General features: G+C 39.1%; 1 protein-coding gene across 1 annotated transcript in view; it reads left to right on the forward strand.

The window, feature by feature from the left end:
* The window catches only part of CACNA1D (calcium voltage-gated channel subunit alpha1 D), a 168,216-nt gene that overhangs the window by 72,716 nt on the left and 71,146 nt on the right, over window positions 1-24,354 (forward strand). The window contains exons 5-7 of the mRNA XM_054179264.1: window positions 10,381-10,550; window positions 18,953-19,040; window positions 19,723-19,749. Of these exons, the coding sequence (XP_054035239.1) occupies window positions 10,381-10,550; window positions 18,953-19,040; window positions 19,723-19,749 (285 nt within the window). The remainder of the gene's footprint in view (window positions 1-10,380; window positions 10,551-18,952; window positions 19,041-19,722; window positions 19,750-24,354) is intronic.

The following is a 24,354-nucleotide window of genomic DNA, read 5'->3' on the forward strand; positions in this document are numbered from 1 at the left end:
GGCTGAGTGGCTGTATTCAGATAATTGTAGTCAACAATGTCCAAATAGAGACTAGTGATAAGTGGCATCCCCAAGGGGTCAGTACTAGGACCAGTGTTGTTTAACATCTTTGTTAGTGGTGTGGACAGTGGAATTGAGTGCACCCTCAAGAAGTTTATGGATGACACCAAACTGTGTTGTCTGGTTGATATGCTGGAGGGAAAGGATGCCATCCAGAGGGACTTGGACAGGCTATGGAGGTGGCCAAGCCAAACTCATGAAGTTCAACAAGGCCAAGTGCAAGGTCATACAGCTAAGTCAGGGCAATCCCAAGCACAGATACAGGCTGTGTGAGGAACTGATTGAGAGTTGTGTCAAGGAGAAGGACTTGGGAGTATCAGCTGATGAAAAACTCAACGTGAGCTGGCAATGTGTGCTTGCTGTCCAGAAGGCCACCTGTGTCCTGTGCTGCATTAAAAGTAGTGCAACCAGCAGTACGAGGGAGGTGATTCTTCTTCTCTACTCTGCACTTTTGAGACCCCACCTGGAGTACTGCATCCAGTTCTGGTGCCCCCCAGTATAAGGACATTGAACTGCTGGAGCAGGTCCAGTGGAGGGCCAAGATGATCAGTGCTGGAGTACCTCCCCTGTGCAGACAGGTTGCCAGAGTTGGGGCTGTTCAGTCTGGAGAAACCTTATAGTGCCCTTCCAGTGCTGGAAGGGGGCCTACATGAAAGCTAGAAAGGTACTTTTTTCAAGGGCTTGCAGAGATAGTATGAGAAGGAATGGATTGAAGCTTGTGGAGGGGAGATTTAGACTGGATATTAGAGAGAAATTCTTTACAGTGAGGGTGCTGAGACACTGGAACAGGTTGCCCAGGGAGGTCCTCCTCATTGCCGCCTTCATGGAGGTGTTTGAGGCCAGGTTGGATGAGGCCTTGAGCAACGTGGTCTGGTGGATTGTCCCTGCCCATGGTGAGGGGGCTGTAACTAGATAGTGTTTAAGGTCCCTCCTAACCCAACCCATTCAGAGATTTTATGATTCTGTGATTACAAACTTAAAGCTGTGTGTATCTCTGAATACTGCTTTACATCCTGGTAATCACAGGGTGATCACGACAATTTTAATTGCCTTTGTAAAATATTTCTCTGGTTATGATTAGGCAATGAGTCTTTGGGGCAATTTCATGCTTGATGGAATGGCACAGAAATTGCCACTGAGGAGCTGCCCAGCAATTTTAGCTCTGTGAAAGGTGACAGCCTGCTTCAAGAGCTTGCTTTTACATGTAGCTCTGGTTCCACACACGCTGTGACAGCCAGAAACTGGACCGATGTTCTCTGAATTCATGAAAATCTAGGCACAGAAAATGGGAGCCAAGGACAGACCTCCTCCAAATATTCCGAGATAAAAGAGCAGAGTAGATCATGACTGGTCAATGGAAGAGACAGCGAGGTGAGATTAGACAGTTAAATTAGAAAGCTAACAAATGATGCTGAACATTAAAGAAGGGAAGAGAGATGCTAAACCTTAAAAAAGGGAAGATACTCATCCACTCTTTTACCTTTAAAAGTGTGTTGGAAGTTAAAATAAATAAGCCAGTAATTAAGCATGCATTAAACTACTATGAGTAAAGAAAATAATAAATTGTACAACTTTATAACTTATTTATCAAGAAGCTTGGGTTTTAATGATGCATGATAATCTATTCCTGAAGATAGTCCTTATCATTAGGGCATGGTTTCCACTGACGGCATTTTCTGCTCAAGGCATTAGGATTTCTTTGGGTAGCCATGGTAACAAATAAGACCTTTCAAACACACTTTAATAAATCTTTGTAAGTTGAATTTATTGCATTTTTTAAGGACACCAAAACATAAGCTTTGACATGTCCTTATGTCCTCCTACATGCGAGTCTTGCAGGTGACTAAGTGAATAATTTTTTTCAATTTCTTTCCCACAGTATTATTTGCAATGTATGTACATAGTGAGCCTAAAAGCTAAGGTTATGTACCCATCTATGATAATCTCATGGCAGTATCTGTCAATTAATGTCATATAAAATATGTTGGTGCAGATAAGAACTGTTGTCTACAGTATATATAGAAAAAAATCATAGAAAAAGACATTTGAATAATGATGAACCGAATAGAAATGGCAGTCAGCTGTCATCTGTAGTCCTTCAGCAAAAGGGAAATGAACTGTTTTTGACAGTGTTCCTTTTCACAGCAGAGGGAAGGCTTAGTAAAAAAAAGCCAACCAAACAACCAAACAAAAACTGTGGATATAAATTTAACACCCTCACATAAACAAACAGAGTATACACTCAAAAAGAGGAGCAGGACTTCAGCTCTAGGTCTCAGCATGACCTAAGCCTGTTGTGACCCAAAGGAAATTCTTTTGTTTGCTGTATGACTGTTCAAAATAAAACTCAACCACAAATAGGTACAAAACAAGGAAATACTATCCTGGATTGATCAGTCATTAAATAATCAACAAGTACTGGCAGCTGTGTACAGCAGTAACTGTAACCAACTGCTTTAGACAGAGACCAATAAAATCAATGAAAGTAGTTCAGTATTCATGAGTAAGAGCTTGAAGGGTACTGACTTTATTTCAGTCCTTCAGGCTTATTAGGGATTGGTCCTGATCAATGCTTGCTAACAGGCTCTCGGCAGGTAACAAACTCCTCAGTTTCAAAAACTGTGTTGACAGTGTGTATCACAGTGGTGGGGTGAATGCACACTGAGCTGTGCTCATACACTCAGTACTGACAGTTCTTCCTCTAAGAAATCCAGTGTGTGAGCACATCTTACTATGCAGCTATAATGACAGCCTGAAACATTAGATCTGTTTTGTTGCTCTATCGAGTTGTTCCCTGTCTCATTCTTGGCGCAGAAGATCCCATTCCACCCATGTGTGCCCTGGCACAATAATGTCACATAGGCCCTCTGTTGAACAGAGGATGTGCTGGAGCTGTTGAGTATATGTTTTGTCAATTGCTAACAAACTGTATAGAAATAACTGTATGGAGGGAATACCAGTTTGCATTTCCTTATCAAGAACCTGATGCTCCTTGTTTGAGGAAAATCCCTGCTAGAATATTTTGTGCTGCAGAAATAATTCTACAGTTTGCAGCCTACGAGTTGATATTATTTCTAAAAAGAACGACAATGATATGCACAAATCTGTACTACTGAGAAATGTGATGTTACTTAACCTTTTATTTATGTCTCTCTACATCTGTTGCACTTCACACCCAGCTGTGAGCTGTTGTCCATGCTTATTTGTACAGTTGAAACAATTTCAGTTCCCTGATTTGATGCTGCTAATTTGTTGGTTGGTATGGTTACCACTGTGCGAAACCTCCTCTGTGAGCCTAGTGACAAACACTGTACTCCTGTGAGTACATTTTTGTTGTTACATGACTGTTCTCTGCAAATAAATGAGAGTCAAGTATGTCTGGGTGACAGTTCTACATATAGCATTAGCATAACACTTTCCACATACCAGACCCCATGTGCAGTAAGTTCCTTACTGCAGTAGATGAATTTTTTCTCACTGTGTTTTCAGTGACTCAAAAGGGCAGACATATAGCCAATGAAGAATTGGTGTCTTGGCACATGCTTAGATGTGGAAGGCAACTGCTTGTTTCCTGTCATCGGTGCCTAGTGAAGCATAGGAGATATAGCAACACTCAGGCTTTTGCACAAGCCCCCTTATGAGAAGTGTGGAGCTGTTGACATGGAAGGGCTTGCAGCTGATAGGAGGCCAGCATACATGACTCCTTAGTTACCCTGTCCATGAATTACAAAGAGAAGGGGGAGTATACCACATAGACATATCTAAGCAAACCGTCTTCTTGGGATTTTTGGTCAATAATGACTCTGCCTCAAATTAAGGTGTGAGAACCAGAAAGATGTAATTGAGTCCCAGTAGGTACTCCCTGCTGCCACCTCCACCCTCTCGCATCAAGCCATTCCTAGCTGATGAGTGCCATCAGGAGTTATTTCACCCTGTTGAAGAAAGAAAAACTTGGCATGAAAATTATTGCCCTGGACTATTGAAGCATGAACCAAACCCTGCATTTTATATGCTTCTGCCTCAACAACTACTGATGTTGATGTGTCTGTTGTGCCTAAACAGAGAGCTGAGGTCATCCTCCTGCAAGGAGACAAGGAATTTTTGGGTGATAGAAATAAAATGTGTGTAGCAGTTTAGTTAGGAATAAAAATAAATTGGATTGTGTAGGTGGGTCTCCACATAATGCTTTACTTCACAAGTGATGTCTTCTTTCAGATGCAGGTGCAATTGACCAAGTTTTTACACTAAGATTGCAACTTGGAGCTTTACTCAGTTTATGGGATATTGTCATATGCTGCAATTTTTAGTCATGTTTAACTAGATCAAAATTAGGCTGGCTGGGGCTTGGTCATCCAATTTGTTTGTATTTCCAGTGAAATCAAAAGCAGAGCTGGCAGAAGGAGCCAGGGAGCTGCATAGTTTCCCTATGTTCCATGAGCAGATAATTGGAGCTCTCCTCAGCCACTTGGATCCCCACAAGTCCATGGGACCAGATGGGATCCATCCTAGGGTGCTGAGAGAGCTGGCAGATGAGCTGGCCAAGCCGCTCTCCATCATTTTCCAGCAGTCCTGGCCCACTGGAGACGTCCCAGAGGACTGAAAGCTGTCAACGTGGTGCCCATCCACAAGAAGGGCCGGTTGGATGAGCCAGGGAATTACAGGCCTGTCAGCCTGACCTCGGTGCCAGGCAAGATTATGGACCAGGTCATCTTGAGTGCAGTCACACAGCACTTAGAGGATGGCCAAGGGATCAGGCCCAGCCAGCATGGATTTAGGAAGAGCAGGTCCTGCCTGACCAACCTGATCTCCTTCTATGATCAGGTGACCTGCCTGGTGGATGTGGGGCAGGCTGTGGATGTGGTCTACCTGGACCTCAGCAAGGCCTTTGACACCGTCCCCCACAGCAAACTCCTGGCCAAGCTGTCAGCCCATGGCTTGGATGGGAGCACACTGCGATGGGTTAGGAACTGGCTGGAGGCTGAGCCCAGAGAGTGGTGGTGAATGGTGCCACATCCAGCTGGCAGCCAGTCACCAGTGGTGTGCCCCAGGGATCAGTGCTGGGCCCCATGCTCTTTAACATCTTTATTGATGATCTGGATGAGGGCATTGAGTCCATCATCAGTAAATTTGCTGATGACACCAAGCTGGGGGCAGGAGTTGATCTGCTGGAGGGTAGAGAGGCTCTGCAGAGGAACCTCGACAGGCTGGGCAGATGGGCAGAGTCCAAGGGCAGGAGACTGAACACATCCAAGTGCCAGGTTCTGCACATTGGCCACAGCAACCCCAGGCAGTGCTACAGGCTGGGGTCAGAGTGGCTGGAGAGCGGCCAGGCAGAGAGGGACCTGGGGGTGCTGGTTGATGGTAGGCTGAACATGAGCCTGCAGTGTGCCCAGGCAGCCAAGAGGGCCAATGGCATCCTGGCCTGCATCAGGAACAGTGTGGCCAGCAGGAGCAGGGAGGTCATTGTGCCCCTGTACACTGCACTGGTTAGGCCACACCTCGAGTACTGTGTCCAGTTCTGGGCCCCTCAGGTTAGGAAGGAGGTTGACTTGCTGGAACGAGTCCAGAGAAGGGCAACAAAGTTGGTGAGGGGTTTGGAACATAAGCCCTACGAGGAGAGGCTGAGGGAGCTGGGGTTGCTTAGCCTGGAGAGGAGGAGACTCAGGGGTGACCTTGTTGCTCTCTACAACTACCTGAAGGGAAGTTGTTGACAGGCGGATGTTGGTCTCTTCTCCCAGGCAGCCAGTACCAGAACAAGAGGACATAGTCTCAGGCTGTGCCAGGGGAGGTTTAGGCTGGATGTTAGGAGGAAGTTCTGTACAGAGAGAGTGATTGCCCATTGGAATGGGCTGCCTGGGGGGATGGTGGAGTCACCATCATTGGAGATGTTTAGAAGGAGACTTGATGGGGTGCTTGGTTCCATGGCTTAGTTGTTTAGGTGGGTTGGATTGGTTGTGGGGTTGGACACGATGATCTTGAAGGTTTCTTCCAACCTGTTTTTTTATTATTATTATTATTATTATTAGTAGTAGTAGTAGTAGTAGTAGTAGTAGTAGTAGTATTAATTGCCTCCATTTAGGTAGCAATAATCTGTCCTTCAGAAAATATATTTTTGAAGGCAAACAGGTAATTATACAAGGTGCTGTTGTACAAGTCATACAGCTCTGCTTTATAAGATTCTTTATAAGAAGCGATTTACGGAAAGCACTTTCTAGCCTTGCTAGCCTAAAGTCTTAAATTTGAAGCATATTATTCTTTAAAATATGAAACACTGTTGAGCTTGGCTTTTTCTAGTTGAAATTAGGGCAAAACCATGTTCATTGAGTCCTATGCTTTATGAAAATTACTTGGATTATTTTTAAATCATAGTGTTACAGGCCATAGACCTGATTTTCATTTCACCTATGCTAGTGCTAAATTGGAGTAACTCCTCAGTATTTTTCAGCTTGCAGCTTGTGATTTAAATCAGTCTTCAGCCATTTTATTGGAGAGACCCTTATGAATGCTAGCATAGCCACAACCTCCCTCTGAGTACAATTTTTGTCAGGTTAGTCAATGAATCACACCACTCCACACCCTCACCCCACATACACCTTTACATACCAGATTCAGATCATTTTATCAGATCAGAATGAAATATGTATTCTGAAGTTAGCTCTTAGCACAGGCCTTTGTGAAACCAAATATTTACAGAGCTTTGCACAATTAGTGTGCTACTTCTTCAGTCTGTCAACTTCATAGGCATCCAAACTGAGCTACTAGGCTGATGGCAATCAGGAAAGCTGCTTAAGGCCAGTAGTCTAACCGTGTCTGTCCCTCTGCTGTCTGCATAGCCTAAAGCTTTTTCTTTCTGCCCTGGACTCATCCTACACTCTATAGCCATGAATGCGCATGAGCAGCTCTCCTGTTCCTACTTCCAGGAGATCAGCCAGTGGTGACATGTCTTTCTCTAAGTATTCAAGAATCTTGTCTAAATGTCTTTGTTGGAAATTTTAAAGAGCCAGCATCGCTTCCTCATCTCACTCCATCATCTTTTTCAAATAACTTCTTGATTTGGGGAAAAAATGCTTTTGTTTTCCTAATGGGAAACACTTCATATTCCATTCATGGTATTTCAGTAAAGGAATGTATATATATATATGTGGCCTAAAGGATGTCACTTTATTGTGACTGTGACAGAAAAAAAAAAAAAGGCAACACAGAGCCAGATTTCTCCCTCTCTTAAAGAAACTGTAGTCTTTTTGAGTGTTACACTTCCTTACAAAGAGTCATATTTAAAAAAGAAAACTAAAATTTTAAATATTATGGAAATAAAGCACCATTGCTTCTCTCTCCATTAATAAATTGCAACAGCATTAACAAGACAGTGTCTGACTTCAGTGCTGTATTGAAGAGACAAGTCTGTTAGCTGTGTGTACAGGAAGATGGGTTTCATTCTCTGTGTACACCATTTAAATGTAAAGTCCAAGTTAAGAGTTGTTTCAGTCACGCGAGAGGTGCTGTTAGAATCATCAGCTTTTGCCAGCGGTTTATCTTTAAAACATTTTCTTTTACAAGGATGAGCAGAGGGCTGGAGCACCTCTCCTGTGAGGACAGACTGAGGGAGTTGGGGCTGTTCAGTCTGGAGAAGGCTCTGAGGTGACCTTATTGTGGCCTTCCAGTATCTGAAGGGGGCCTACAAGAAGGCTGGGGAGGGACTTCTCAGGATCTCAGGTAGTGATAGGACTAGGGGGAATGGAATGAAGCTGGAGGTGGGGAGATTTAGACTGGGCATGAGGAAGTTGTTGTTCATCATGAGAGTGGTGAAGCCCTGGAATGGGTTCACCAGGGAGGTGGTTGGGGCCCCATCCCTGGAGGTGTTTAAGCCCAGGCTGGATGAGGCTCTGGCCAGCCTGATCTAGTGTGGGGTGTCCCTGCCCATGGCAGGGGGGTTGGAACTAGATGATCCTTGTGGTCCCTTCCAACCCTGACTGATTCACGTAATAACAGCAGCTTTCAGTTTAGTTTACATCCATCACACATCCTTCACCTTAACAAAAAACTTAAGGATCCTGAAGGACTTAACTGACCAAACCCGGAATACTTAGTAAAGGTTTCTTACTTCCCGTTCATATTATATCACAATAGTTCTTTTTTTCAAAGATACTGCTTGAGGAATGAGTGTCATGAGTGTGTTGCCGTAATCACATGGAAAGAGTGGTATCTTTCTCTGAGTTTAAACCCAGCACCCCATAACCCAAACAATCTCTTGTAGGCTTGTGGCATCTGATTTTTGTTTGGTGTCTTTTTGTTTTGACTTGGTTTGGGGGTTTTGTTTTGTTACTTTTTAATTTGTATTTATTTTTTTTAAGAAGAAATCATCCCTTGGAGAGATCTGTTGATCTCTTTCACAAGCATTTTTGTTAAGGGATGACCTTTTGAAGAACCTTGTCCTTGAATGCTAGGTGAAGGGTAGCAAATGCATAGCAAGCACTGGCATTCTTTGGGTTCATTACAGTGCCATCAGATGGAACAGAATGGTCTCCACATGCCAAATGGAATCTTTGTTTAATTAAGTCCTCAGCTGTAAAATGTGTAATGCCTGCCTCTCTGATTTTGCAAGAGAAAGCTTTTTAGCTTTTACCTTTCACTGTGTAACCTCCACAAAAATAAAACAAAACAAAAAACCAGAAACAAACAAACAAAACCCTCACAAAAAACACAAACCACAACACACCAACATAAAAACAGAACAAACAAAATAAAGCCAACCCAAAATCTGTATGGTTGCACTTAAAGAACTTAACTTTTATATTTAGCACTGTCAATACAGAAATTTAATGAATAGATGATGTGTTTGAACACTGCGAAAATGATCAAGTGATCAAAATAAAACCAAACAGACCCTGGAGAGACTGTCTTTGCAATTCCAAATAAGTAGTGTCTGTCACCAAAATGAAATATTACATTGAAAAATTACAAGGCTTTCTGCTATTCTGTTATATTTTGTTAGCAGGACAGCATCATACTAACAATTGTGTTCACCTTGTTAAAATATTTTGCAAATCTATGCTAATTTTCTAATTTTTTTCCACTTGAAAAAGGATATTATTGAGTGCTTTAATAAATTTCCCTTTGGCAGTGTTTTGGTGAGGATATTTTCAACTGAAAGTTCACAATTAATGAAGTGGATGAAAATTCATAGTAAAGGAAATTAATACAGGCATTTTTTTTTTGAGGTTTAATTTAATCCCTATTGTGAGATTAATAGGTTAGTTAGAACAAACTTAGTTTCAAACACTATATTGGTACAGCGTTAGAATATAACAAGAAGGATGCTTGCCCACTCCTAATCATACATGTGGATACTCAGATAAATTGGAAAATGCTTGATGCTTCTAGTGAGGGAATTTAGGTGTTTAGCGCTGTGCATCACACCAAAGGCTGTAATAATGTCAGTGTATGAGATGTGCAAGAATTGCTGGATCATTGTCTTGAGTCATTGAGGGAATTGTAGATACATGGGGCAGTTCATGTTGGAAGAGGCCTCCCTCAGTAGGCATGCTCAAAGAGCATAACTTAATTATTACTCTGTGATGGTTTAGCAATTGATCCAGATGATGAACTAAACTAGACAGTGAAATACATTTTCTTGAGACTGGAGATGTAAGAGAGGGGATTCAATTTCTATGAAAGACAGCATTTCTCATCTGTTGAGAACAGGGTTTCTGGATTCTGTTATAGGGAGCAAAAGGGGAAAACATCCAGATCTCAAATGGTGCAGGTATATGAGGTAGTTAAGGGAGACCTTATTAATAGAATTTTATGAGCCGTATCCTGAAATAAGTAGTTTTGGACATGTCCAGTAAATGGTGGCTGGAAGAGGAAGAATTTTAGAACTAGCTGTCACAGTTTCCTTTTCAATGAAACTGATGCTCAGGTCTCTGAAATGACTTCATTACTGTAAGTCAATTTCTTTTCATAGCTGTTAGGTATAGTTGAGTTTTAAATTGGTGCAGACAAGCACAGAACTAAATAGGATTGGTGGTGCTCTGCCCATATGAGAAGAATCACGAATATACTACTTAATTTTCAGTGAAATTATAAAAGCTCTGAAAGTTTTGATGTAATGCTACAGGGATTTGCCATGACTTCTTTGTACCGCCGTCTTGTTTTCAAAGAAGTTCCCCAATCTTCGGTGTGGTTTATTCAGTTCGTTTTCTATGTCAGTATATTATTCTGCAATGTCAAGAGTTGAGGGAAAATGCCTGGGAGTTTGACAATCAGTGTTGTGTTTTGTTTTTCTTTTTTTTCTTTTTCTGCTTTATCTGAATTTGATAGAGAATTTTCCAAGGAAAGAGAAAAAGCCAAGGCCCGAGGAGACTTTCAGAAGCTACGTGAAAAACAGCAACTTGAAGAAGATCTGAAGGGATATTTAGACTGGATTACACAGGCAGAAGACATTGACCCTGAGAACGATGAAGAGGTCGATGAAGAAGGCAAGCGGAACAGTACGTGTTCTTTACTCTGTGTTATTTCCACATGGGACAGTTTGAATGTTCTTAAAATGTCACACTGGGGTAAATGCAGCCCGATGTTGCTGTCTGGCTGTCTGACTTCCCATTTGCAAAGGTGTTTCTTAGCAGAATAATCATGTCTCTAATATACTGATTCTTGGTAATGAAAGATCATTCAGAATCTTACAACACAATTTTGGTCTGAGCTGTCTGTGTACAAATCATTGTCTGTACTCAGTCACTACTGAGACTTAAAACCTTTGCTCTATTTTTGTTCCATTAAAAGTGTACAAACAATGTGCCACTGTCATCATAATACCGTAGTCAAGAAGAGTGTGTGTTTGCCTTTGTGTGTATGCAGTAGCAATAAGAATAATATAAAAAGCTCAAAAACTACAGTAAAAAACCAAACAACTTTGTGCTAATAGTGAGGCCTCTTTTTTGAGTCTTAAAGGCGGAAACGATATTCTGAATCTTCCTGATATTCAAGAAAACTATAGGCCTTTTTTACCAGATGTATTAACTGAGTTTGAAATAAATGAGATCTTCTGGCATTTTTGTTCAACACTAAGAAATATAATCATCACTTACAATGCATTTACTTGGCAGTAGCATATAGTGTATTATAGGAAATGTAATTCATGTTTGCGTAGCTCTCTGAGTCCTAATGTAAAGGAACAAGATGGTTTCATGATACTGCAGCAACTACAAAAGTTATAGTCAAATTCCCTGTCAGAAATTTTTAATTACAGCAGTATTTTAATATTTTGATTTAGTAGAGGTTATTTTAGTCTCTTAGCAATATTTACACAGTAGCAGTTAAAATTTTAATGAGAACATTTAGTGCTGCACATGAATAAGAGCATGGATTCAGTACGTGGTTTATGATTTGATACTAAACATAAGATTAAGGCCCAGATTGCAATCTATACTAATGTTAAATAGCAACATGTTCTTCATGCAATAGTCTGGTGTCATGGTATTTGTTCACTTAGATACCATTGAGTATATATAAGAAAATGCATCTGGAAGTGGTTTGTCAAAGGCAATGCAGAATATTACTTTCTGTTTTGAAAAAAATACTGTTCTTTTTCTTCTAGTGCTGCTAATTTATTGTTGACTGTGCTTCTAAACTTACAGTACATTTTAGAAATAGCAAAATAGTGAGTGGTTTGATATTGATATCTGTAAACTTACCACTGCTTTGCATACAGTTAAGGTTTTTTAAAAATTAGGAGGTTCAGAATTTTATTAGCTTTTTAGTTAGCAATAAAAGCTGGGTACAAAGCTGTGTTGCTGATTGGAAAGAAATTAGGATTTTATTAGAAGCTGGAAGGCAACTTGTGGGCAGATGTTGATGTCAGCATCACCCAGAAAGGACTGATTTCTGCCTATATGAAAATCTGTAGCACAGAGAGAGGTTTTTATCTAGAGCAGAACAAAAAGCCAAAGAATTCACTCACCAAATTATTGCTACTGTTGTGTAGATGAAATGGCATAAGCTGTGGGTTTGAGTATCAGTGTAAATTGCTGAGAATTGCACATTTTGTGCAATAAATGCTTTTTGTAGCCAGGCAGAATTGTAGGGGATGCTGAATTTGCATGGTCTTTGACAGTTGTGCTATGGTGCTGATGGACTTGGTTTGCAAGTGTGCAGGTAAAAGCCCAGGAACTTCTTGCATCCCATTCAAACTAGATGTTCATTAATATGATGCAAAAGGACCATATGCTCCAGCATTCTTTGATCTGCTTCTCAATCATATCGGTCTTTCATAAATCAAAAGTATGTGTTTGCATGGTTGCTGAGTTTGAGAGAGCTTTTGGCTCTGAACTGTTAACTTAAACTTCAATTTAGGGTAAGCTAAATTGGAGGAGAATTGCAGAGTAAAAATAGGAGAAGGAAAGTAATTTAAAGAACTTTTAAACAAATCCCAATAATTTAATTTCAGACATGTGTATATGTGTATTTTGAGTGGAAATTTCTGTTGAATAAGCAGTCTCCTAGCATGCCTCTGGGTTTGTGCACATGTGCTTAAATATGTGGGTTGGAATTTAAGAGCAGCTGCACCAGGGTGTAGCAGGGGAAGGGCTGCTGAATTGCTCCACCTCCTTGCATTCAAGACATATTCTGCTCTGTATCATGTTACATGGAGAGGTATGATGAGAGATAGCACAAACTATGTACAGGTATTCCATGGGAAAGTTTGGGTTTAGGAGCATAGCTATCATAATGAACTATCTGTTTGGGAGTCAGGTGACATTTAGCTATGTTAATAATTCTGAATAGTCATTTTAGGAGATAAATTGAGTCCAAATATACTGGTGATGTGTTTCTAGAACGGTCTTTGAAGCATAAGGTCGGACTGGGTCCCAAAATAGGCAGAATAGGTATTTGCAGGCCTCTAGGCAGCTGTGCCCCTACTTTGAATACCTAAACCTCTGAATGGTCAAGATTGCTGCTGATTTATAGTGATGGAAGATCACCATAATGCTCTTAGGTGATGTGGAAGAGCTCTGGGTTTAGGATACAGCTGTTTTCTGTATGGCAGAAAAAGGTACAGATTTCAAAGGCAGTGAAATCAGGGATTAATAATTTATTATATAATCCTTAAAAATGTAGTCTAGGTTTCTCAGCATGTTACAATTTCTAACCAGAGGAATCATTACATCAAGCTATTTACATATGACCCCTTGTATTCTTACACCTCTGCTGGTAGTGGGTAGATATTCAAGACTGTTTAAAGGACTCTCTTTTAAATACTAGAATTGTAAATATGCCTTTTGTAAAAGTCTTAAGTCTGTATTACAAACCTGTAGCTACTGCCCCTGCAGTCAATGATAAAAACTTTCATTGACTTAAAAGCATTGTGAATTTAGCTCAAAATGCAGAGAGGAGGGAGGTGAGATTAATTTAGCTCAAAATGCAGAGATGAGGGGTGAGGCATTTAGGTCTGGATAGTTATGCTGCTGGTAATTTCAGTGTGTTTTGCCTAACGTTGCCTGTGTTGTATGTATGGACACATCTTTATTTTTTGCGTTGCAACGGCTGCCATCTACTGTGTAAATGCTGGGATTACTTGTACTTAACACCAAGGGGTTACATTGGCTGACTTAATGGAAGAAAAGAAGAAAAGCAGACTTAGTTGCTTTGGCCGTTCTTCCAATAAACATGGTAAAACATGTTCTGATTTGCAGTTGAAGTTTCTTTTATGCCAATACTGCATTTGATGTGTTAGCCTTTGAAAGCACACTTTGTATGCGCTTTCTGTAATGAAGGCGGATACATCTTGAGCATGCAGACCCTGGTGCATGCAGTTCTGCTGGTTTGAGTGCATGTTTGAAATAGACTGCTGCTGCAGCACTCTACCTTCCAAAGCATAGTCTTTAATCCTAGTAGCTTTCCACTGAAGTGTCTTTGCCTGTAACTGCTCTTGTTTTGAAGTACAGGTTTTCTTTTTCAGAAATGAGGTGATCTGGATGAGAAGTGTATTTTAAATTCAGATGTGAAGAAATAATCAAAGTGTTTTGCAAACTTTATAATTGAGCATAGTGTGAGCTTAGACCAGTATGATAACACTTGCTATTTATTAATGAAACTTTTAACGTAACATCTAACAAAACATAACAAACCTTTACTATATCTCCTCTTATTACTGATTTTTTTCCCTTTCTCCTATAGTTCGTAGTGTTGGTTTTGTTTTGTTTTGGGTTTTTTCAGTTTCTTTCCCACTCACAATGGAGATAGGGACATTTTAGAATATAACTGTTTTTAAATTCACACATTTTTAATATTGGCAAATGTGTTGATTTAACATAATCAAAATTGTGGTAATCAGGAGATAAAATTTTAATCCTGCCTACAACAAAGTTATTGGAGCAACTGTCCTTGCTGCTCTAAGAATCACTATCGTGGCTCAGGCTGAGACTGACAAATCTGATCCTGTTACTTCAAAAGATGCAGAATGCAGTCAGAAAGTGCTAGGACCTGATGGGCTCATTTGCTACAAATACATGAAATTATTTGTGGAACTGTTACCTCTGTTTTCTAGTAGCTCACATGGCTTTTCAGCCTGGAATAATTTTTCCATAAAAATGTCTAAAAGTCAGTGTTTGCTTTGGTTATGTGTTTCAGTATAGCTTTTAAACCAGCAAGTGTAGGTTCTGATTTCAGCCATGAAGCATCATAGAACAGGCTGAAAACTTGCTGTCATCTACCAGATGCAAATGCTGTCTCACTACTAATAACTGAGACCTTGCTGCTCAAAAACGTTCTCAAGCATGTGTGCGCTGACTCGGTCTCATCTCCCTCTTGCAAGGCAGGTGTACCTTGTATGAGTAGGATTTTTCCAGGTTCTGAATTGGTGGCCTAAGTCTATTTTTATTTTTTAAATTTGTTGAGGCTATTATGCTGATCTGAGTAGCTCAGACTCAGACTATTACTGAATCGGAAATCCCACCCTAAATATATTTATTTGTATTACCTCTTCCTCTATTTCTATTAAAAGCCCTACACTGGTGGAGAGTATAAAGCATTTGTAGGATTTATAGCATTGTCCTTCAAACTAGAAGTGGTTGGTTCAGTGGTGCTTCTGTAATGAGTGATTATTTCACTATCCTTCCACTGCTATGCAACCATTCAACCTTACACAGAGTTTCCATTGACTGCCTATAAAAAGAGAGAGCCTGTAAGAATGATTGCTGGTAGTATCAACATTAAATCTACACTATGAAAACAGATACCTCACTATGGTATCATGTAGAATTATCTTTCAGGCAACCCCTCCTTAAACTAAATTTACTATGTGAAGCTTTGCAGTCAGAATCGACAGTACCGCTTCTTTCTGATATGTATTCTGAACACACAGAAGACTTCTGCAAATTCATCTTAAATTTGCTTTAATGTTGCCCCTTTGGGGATTTTTTTTTCTTTTTCTTTTTTTTTCTTTTTTCCTCTCTTCTGTTTGACTACCTCAAAGATTTGGTGTAAGGAATTCAGAAAATCCATGTGCTGATTTAAGAAAGAATTTAGGAGAATTGTGTAGCTCATGGAATTGGTTGGATGTTACTATCAGAAGACGATCATTTTGCAATGCTGATCTAAAGTTTTGCCAGTAGAGTACCTTTTTTTTAATAATTGTAAGATTCTCTTCAGTAGCTATTACTGATTACCTGACTTGCTGTAGAGATCATTCCATGTCAGCAGCTGTTTTCCTTTGGCACATGTAACCAGAAAGCCACCCAAGGTGCATCAGTGTAGAAATGAAATCAGCCTATGGATCAAAAATGCATAGCTGACATTGACCCAGATTAACTTCAGAGGAAAATATTTCCATTAATATTTGCCACCACAATTCAATAATTCAGGGTGTAATTTAGCCTGTTCCTGAGTTCTTCAGCAACAGTAAATTGTCGTATCTCAAGATTATGGAATATATTTCTTTCAAATCCAGCTGGCTAGGACTTGTCAATGCTGATGGTCACTGACTTGTTCTTGACTATTCATTAGTTATGTCCTGGAGTGGAATTTGAAATCCCTGCTTCAAAAGCTGAAAACTGTTTTGAGTAAATAATAAACATTATAACATGAGAAAATCAATCTATTTTCTTATCTGCAGAAATAAAATATAGTTGATATATTTGACCTATTTTCCATAGACTCAGGGAAGTATTATCCTGCATGCTCTATGGGTTGTTTTTATTGCCTAATGCAAGCATTCCTTCATTTGAAACCAGTTATCATACTTGAAGAGAGATGACACTATCTGGATAATCTGGATAATCTTTCTAGAAAAATACCAGTGCAATAAGGGCAGGGTATCAGTCTGAAGATCTCAAAGCTGGCCTTACTGAGACCAGACAGTCTTTCAAAAGTTCCTTCTGGGTGCTGTAGTTTGCCCCATGACCACTGCCCTTAAAAAGCTGTGGTCATGAAATGGAGTCTTTTCAAGACTTGGCAGATTGCTTGCATTAGCAAGAAGAGTGGATGTGGTCATGCAGTGCTGTTGCTGTTTTCTTCTGGCTAAAGATTTAATGACTTGCTAGCATTGCTGGAGCTAGGCTTCCACATGGTGCTTTTCTCAGTACTTCTGTCAAGTATTTCTTTTGTCATATAAATTACAGTATAATGATTGCTGAATTTCTAATGTAAACTGAACAGTCTATGGTTCTTTTTAACTCTCCCATTTTTGCAAAATAGCACCTGCAAGTCACTAGCAGAGCTAAAGCAATAGGCATGTCTGAAATGGAGAATAACATTCTGCTGTTACTAATAATTAGTAGAACTGACACTAACACTTTGTGAGGAACAGGATTCTAGGTACTGCTTTTAGATAAGGGAAGGTTTGATAAATTTGAAACACAAGTGTGAGACACATTGCTCGTATGTGACACTTGCCAAAATGGGCCCAGCTGTGCTTTCACAGCAGCCCTTGATAGTAGAGTATGAAACAAGACTTCTGCACTCATCATTAGGTGGCTATAATACCGTATTTCCTAACAGCATGCAAGTCACTCGGAACAAGACAACAGTTTCAGTTCTTTATTGAACTGAAAGACCCTGGAATTTTAAAATAAAACCTGCTAGTTCTCAAGATCTAAGGCTGTTTCTGAAATAGTTTTGTAATTTTTTTTGTTCTTAAACCCTTTGAAAAGATTGTTTGCTTTGCTTTCGAATGAAATTCCTTTTGAACTGTGACTGCAAGCTGTGAAGTTCACAGAAGACTAACAAAATTAATTTTTAAAAACTGATTTATAAAGGGAAGTGTGATACTAGAACTGTGGCACTTGCAGGTGCTAACCAGGAATTTTTCACAGACAAAGCCATTACAATGATATTTTAAAAGATTGGTCAAAATCAAAGAACCTTGTGAAAGAAGATTTTGCTGTGCTTACTGCCTGAAGTGTCTTGTTTATTCAAACATGCATGGACATTTTTCTTTGTTATGCCAACTCTGTGTTTAACTTTTCCTGTAATAGTGACTTGCATTTGTGGGGACAGATTCTCAGCTGTTGCAAACAGTAGCTGAGCATCTATCCTGTATAAACCTGTTGGTCTCTCCGTTTGGATGGAATTGATGGGCATGGAAAACAAGCTACCATTTACCATTTCTGTGTATCTCTCTGTCACTGTTGAGGCAATATAGAGGCTGTGCTAACAGAAACTAACAGTTTCCATTTTGTACCTGATCTGTAGGCAAATAAGAAAATGCAGGGAATGATTCTTGTGTCTCACTTGTATTAAGATGTTTGCAATTAAGCCTACTTTAAGCCTCTTTTAGGCTGCTAAAATAGTGAAACATCCCTAACAGAAATAGGCATTCTACCTTCAGTTCTCTCAGTCCACAGACATAGGCTTAAGTCCTCCCTAACAAAGCAAGCAAGAAATCCATCAAAACAGCAGAAAGTATGCCCCAGAACACATTTAAGATACTCTAGTTTTCTTCAGTTCTTGCTGTTCTACAGGAATTTCAGTATGTCTTTCATCTCTCATTTTCTGCTATTTAATATGATTTTTCTACTGTATAAACCACCAACATTGAATTTACACTTTGCTCATTCCAGGGGTTTTCCTATCATGCTTGCGTTGCAAGTAATGTTCTTCCCTAGGAAGTACTGAGAACTTTGGCTGTCATAACTTCCTAACACCTTTTGACATGTCTTATCCTCCCTCTGTATTTCAGTTGAAGATAAATGACGATTACCAATCTGAAAATGAGTTTTGTCTCAAAACCCTGTTAGTTACAATTGCTGACTGTTCAGTACAGTAATTCCCTGTGTAACAAAATGTAGTAATCCCATTTTTATTAGCAGCAATTCTCATCATCCTTCATAGCACCCATTCTGCCATTCCCAGTGCTCCTTCCTGCCTGCTCATATCATATTTGCAGGTACAATTTTTACTCTCTAGCATCTTGCCTTGATGATTCCCAATGGAAGTAAAAGCATAAAGTAGTCAGTATGACCAATGTGATAGTTCCTATTTTCAGAAGAATTTTGATCATGGGATTAGCAAGACTGTTAACAACACTTAAACTGGTAAGCACCTGCAAAGTGTTAACAGAACACTACTGCAAAGTCACAAAATCCAGCTCAGGTTAATTTCTTTACTGCTTTTGGTTACAAGCGCCTCTGTTGTATTCTGTAGTGCATTTTTAACAGTTGTGTTGAATTAGTGGACAGAAACCCAAAAAGAGCTACAATACACTCTGGAATTGCATGTGCTTTCTTTTGTTAGGAGGTCTGATGAAGTGTTTTACTTCATCTGCTATTCCTTCAACATTCCAAGCTCTCACTAGACCTGCCAAAAGTGGTGGCATTCTTGTAGTAGAACAGGACTTCACATTCTGTGTAATGCTTTGCTTGGCTTTCACTCTAAAGCAATTTCTGTCTCCTAACAGCAAGCATGCCCACCAGTGAAACTGAGTCAGTGAACACCGAGAATGTGAGTGGAGAAGGAGAGAGCCCAGCATGCTGTGGGAGTTTATGGTGAGTACATGGACTGTTTTCAAGTACCCTCATAATCTCAAGTTTTAAAAGAATCATTCATTCCCTGTTGTTTATTTAGCCAAAACTGCTTTCAAATAGTCAATCTTTGTGTGACACATGGGGCTTTTTTGCCTTTTCAGTAGTTTAATGTTAGACGCATTATTACAGCACTAAAGCACTCCTAAAATTACCAAGCTGAGAAGCTATAAAACCATTTAACTAACCTTCCAGTTGTTTTCCTGAAAGCTTTTCTAAAATAGAGATACTGTCCAGAATAATGAGAAAATGACAGAAATCCTCTGTGGCATGTAACAAATAAATGTTTTCAATTGACTTGTGCATGATCCAGAGAATACATTTTTTTAAAGGCAATAATTGAATGTATGGGAGTATTTCTATAACCTATGGTGTTCACTGTTTATTTGCTCAGATTTTTCATGACTTCTGACTTAGGTTTAAAGGAGATTTCCTATCTTTCATTTAGAAAATTTACATAGTTTTAGGAATGGTATTTCAGAAAATAAATGAGACAACAGAAGCTCAGCATTCGTGATGGATTTTGTTAAGAATTCAAGGTTTTTCATAATTATTTCTAATCTATTGATTAAAAAAAATATCTAAAGAGAATTAATGTATTCCCCCCACGTCCCCATCCTTAATAAAATGTGTTTTCCTTTTCTAGTCAAACCATCTCGAAATCCAAGTTCAGGTCAGTATTTTCTTCTCTTCATTATTTTCTATCCCTTGTGACAGTTTACACATCATGATAATCTCATATAATTATTGCTTATTTACTGTACTTTACATTTGTGTGCAAATTCTTCCTGACAGTTACCAGTGAATACAGAAGCAAACTATCCATGTACACTTTTGGAAATCACAGAATCATAGAATTGTCAGGGTTGGAAGGGACCTCATCTAGTTCCAACCTCCCTGCCATCAATCTTCCTAATTTGCTTTGTGGATATTTGTGGCGCTCTCATCACTTACTAGGAGCATTTGGGAAAAGGAATTTCTTTTTTTCAAGTATGATTGCAAAAAAGAAAGCATTGTAATCAAAATTAAGAATTAATATTGTAGACACTGTATGTGGCAGTATGTGCCAGTACAGGTTTCTTCATTTGGATTTTATTTTCTAGTTTTACACAATGTAAATTTAGTAATTAGGGTAATTACAAACACAGAAGAGAGACCTCTTTCTGTTTATGAAGAAACAGTAAAAAAGAATAAAATAATCTGTGTGATTTAAGGCAAGTAAGCAAGTAGTGGACTTTATAAAGGGCAAAGACAATCCTAGAGTTGCAGATAGCCCACAGAATAAATATTTTTCTCACAAAGTTGTCAGTGGAAGAAGAACAATCACAGAATCATAGAGTGCTAGTGGTTGTAAGGGACCTCCAGAGAAGATTAACTAAGATTTGGCAAAATCTGGAATCATTCCAGTGTTTTAACCCTAGTAAAACTGATTTCAATATTGGATGTATGACAAGTAATTAATTTGTAACAGCAATATATCCTTCTTGCAACAACAAAAAGGAATAGCATACTCAGGTGTCTTCTACTAGTCTTACTAGCTCAAATGATCTACCAGCATTGGCCAGTTACAAGTAGCTGGAGTGGACTCTTGTTCCTTCTGAATAGTCTCCCTTCTGTTTGTGAAGAAGAGCTCACAAGGCAATAGTTAACTTGTGCTTTTCTACGTGTGATGATCAAGCTTTAATTTGTAATCCATTTCAGCCAGCACACTGGTGACAGCAGCCCCTCACTCTGCTGAAGACTGGGGCCAATGGAGATCTGGCCATTTAGGATGGTAATGAAAACACAGCTAACTTTGTGTCTATTATAATTTCTTCTATGATTTCTGCTGGAGAAACTGACCTTAGCTACCCCAACTGAATGGACCAGCTATGTCTATATGGACCTTTGAGCTTATCTCTTCATAAGAATTATGAAGAGTTATGAGATAGCACTACTTTCAGCCCAAAAAAGAGAAGCAATTCAGTGTGCTAATAGTCTGTAATTTCTCTTGCCATTATTTCCAGTGACTGTAACAGTAGAGAAAATGGAACAGTTTTAGTTTTTCATTAGCTGAGAATGCCCAACAAGTGTGATTATTTTAAATTATGAGATTGTCTTCCATCAACCTTATAACATATTATTTATTGCTACTCTTGCTAGTTTTAAAGGAAAAATTTGCATATGAAGTGGCTCCATGAAACTTCAAATACCAGACAATGCAATAGACTTCCATTTATACTACATCCCCTGTTTGGTCTGTTTTTCTGATGGTGACTCATAGAACAATTACAGAGAAAGCAAAGTAAAGCCTGCCTTCTGAACCATGCCCATTAATCATATTTTAAGGAAAAGGAGAATGCCAGAAGCTCTGTTAAATGAAAGGTGCTATATCATCTTTGAGAGGAAGATTTCTACCCAAACTTGATGGTTTTAATAGCCCAGGCAGTGACTAAGAAGCAGTCAATGCTATTCATCTCTACAATCAAAGTTTATAATCAACACGTCAGTTGGAAAGAAAATGCACTTGCAAGCCAGAACATCACCAAAGTATCTCCAGCTCTCTAGATTCTGCCACTGTCCTAAATATGTTTTGCCTAAGCTCTTGGATCAGAGTCTGTTCTTGTAGCATTAAAAAGCACAGGTGCCACATAAGTTCATTCATGCATGCATTGCTGCATATGTTCACAAAAGTTGTGGCAATGAGCAATGAGATGTTGGTATCTCTCATTTGGAAGTGCTACAGGGATCTGCAGGTGCTTGAGGTCTTATAACGGGAGTTTCCCCCTTCAGCTTCTATGTTTTCTGTTGTAGCCTTGGAGAAATGGTTGGACCAGATGGTCCTTGGAGTCCCTGCCAACCTGGCATTCTGTGATTCTGTGAAATGCTTTAACTTTATTAATCTGTGGGAGAAGTAGTTTTGAATTAGCGGAGCTCAACATTCTAGTTGTGCCATTGTCTTCCAAAGAGATGTGGCTTCCACCTTTTCCTAGCTCCTTAAAAACAGCTGAGAGCATCTGTTAGCAGAGCGAAGAACAACTTTGAAGAGCTGCTGGCTTTGCAGTGCAACTAAGAACAGAGGCTATCTGCTCTTCTAGCTCTGTAAGGATCTGCAGACTCCTGGTTCTCATTGCAATACTTCTGGATACCTAACAGCTCATATTTGCAAAATATGTTTTCCTGATGTGCCACGAGTGTAATTTAGGTATTTTGCATTGGAATCATTGGTTTCTAAAGTCAGATGGGGACTTGGTCAAGGGAATGATACCCTAGTAAGATACAACATTTTTTTTTGCCAGTTTAATAAGTGAAGGTACATGTTAATCACACATAATGCTAGGATTTACATGGATAAGTATGATGTATGCTGCATATTTGTAATCTTCCAGGTGGAATTTGAAATGTTTTAATACTACAACTGTTTTTCCTCCTCACGTGGAAGCAACAGAGCTATGATTAGAGGAAGATGGGGATCTGCCAGTTGAAGAGATTTGTGCACATTGTCCTCTGTGAAGATCCCTCATTTGTCAGTATGATTACGTGATTGCATTAACCTTCAAGTCATCCTAGAAAGCTGATACTGTGCTCTGAACTGAGTAACTACAAAAAATGAGGAATGGAAAAATAATCTCAAAGGCTTCAATTTTCTCATGAGTGAGCTCTCTGATGCAGCTCTTCTATCCCATATTTTACAAATAAAAGTAGTGAAGTCCAGTGTTCTCTACACAGATGTTAGCACCCACAGTAGTGGAATAATCCATCCTGACATTAATATTTACTTCTTTGTGAGCTTACTGGTGAATATGAAACACAACAGTTCCACAGGTAACAGAGATTTTGCATGTGATTCTAGGCAGAAATTCCAGTTTAGAAAAATACCATGTTACAACAAGAGACTGCTGATATAATCTGAGCAGGAATGTTTCCACCTTTGTGCGAGTCTAGTAGCAGTACACAAACACATGTGAATAGCAAGTAAACAAACTAAACTTCACAATTCTGCATGACTGACTGACACAGTTTATTCAGACTTAATGCAAGGCTGGATTTCCTCTGTGGGTTCAAATTTCAGACTGGCACCCAAAGGACCACATGAACATTAATAGCTGAGTGAATGGAACACATTTGTAAGAATAATGATAGGTATGGTGAAAAAATGATAAGTTATTTCATGAGAGCAAAAGCAGTGAATAATATAGTTTGTTGGAACAAACTGTGTCACCTGTAAGTGTCCTGTGTGATTTTAATATTTACTCAACTGCTAGATTGTGTAACAAATGCTTGATAATTCCATGAAAGTGATACTATCTCATTGCAAATTTATGAAAATAGAATTCCCCTTCAAAATAAAAGGATACTTTTCATTCTTGCAGAAAAAAATTATGCTATTTAGCTAAATCTGTGAGGGGCAGTTACTAAAACCCAGAAAACAGTCTAGTGAATATAAGATGATTTGTTTTCCTATTTTATGTAGCCACAGATTTTCCTGGCACAATGGGCCATCTACTTCAGTTTGTTACTTCATGTTTATTTCTTTCCTTATACCACTCTAATGAAGTTACAAAATTACTCCTAATCTCATTTTAAAGTTTTTGCTTCATTTCTGTAAGATTTTTACTTATGCTTGTATGCTGATACTATTGTAGTTATACAGTCAAATATGTGAGTGCTAGTGCACCACAACCCTTTGGTAGCATTTTCATGTGTGCGCCACTTAGCTATACTGTTTGTCACTGGTTCAACAGACCTTTTGGAGGAGAATAAAAAGATTCAGAGAGTGATGAGTTATACACTTTGAAACAGCTTTTGTTTCCTTACCCAAACAATATTATTCTTGTCTTGTTGACTTCAATAGGATGTTCTGTAAATATGAAAAAGTCTTGTTTACTTACCAGGAAGTGAAGCCATCCTGATGATGGCCATGGGCATAGAGCTGTTCAGCAGAGAGCTGGGAAGATAAGAATGTTCTTGAATACTATGTTGATTTAGGTCAGAAGAGGGTATTTTACCTTTATATGGTTGGAATACTGCAAAGGCTTGAAGCATCATTTTACTGATATCTGAAACCAGTATTAATTTCCATTACAAGTACAAATTTAAGGTGCATAAGGAAAACTCAGTGAACTTGAATGCAGTGCCAAGCTCAGTTATTTTTATAGTGGTATTATTGCATAATGGTTCTGTTTTCTGAGGCAGTTTTAAAGCATTTCTGATTTTATACATAGTAAATACAATACCTGCTAATTCAGATGCTAAAAGCATTAAAAAAATTCACCTAGTTATTTGTGGCAACTTTCAA

This window comes from Dryobates pubescens, chromosome 1, assembly GCF_014839835.1.
Source record: "Dryobates pubescens isolate bDryPub1 chromosome 1, bDryPub1.pri, whole genome shotgun sequence".
NCBI classification, from domain to species: domain Eukaryota; kingdom Metazoa; phylum Chordata; class Aves; order Piciformes; family Picidae; genus Dryobates; species Dryobates pubescens.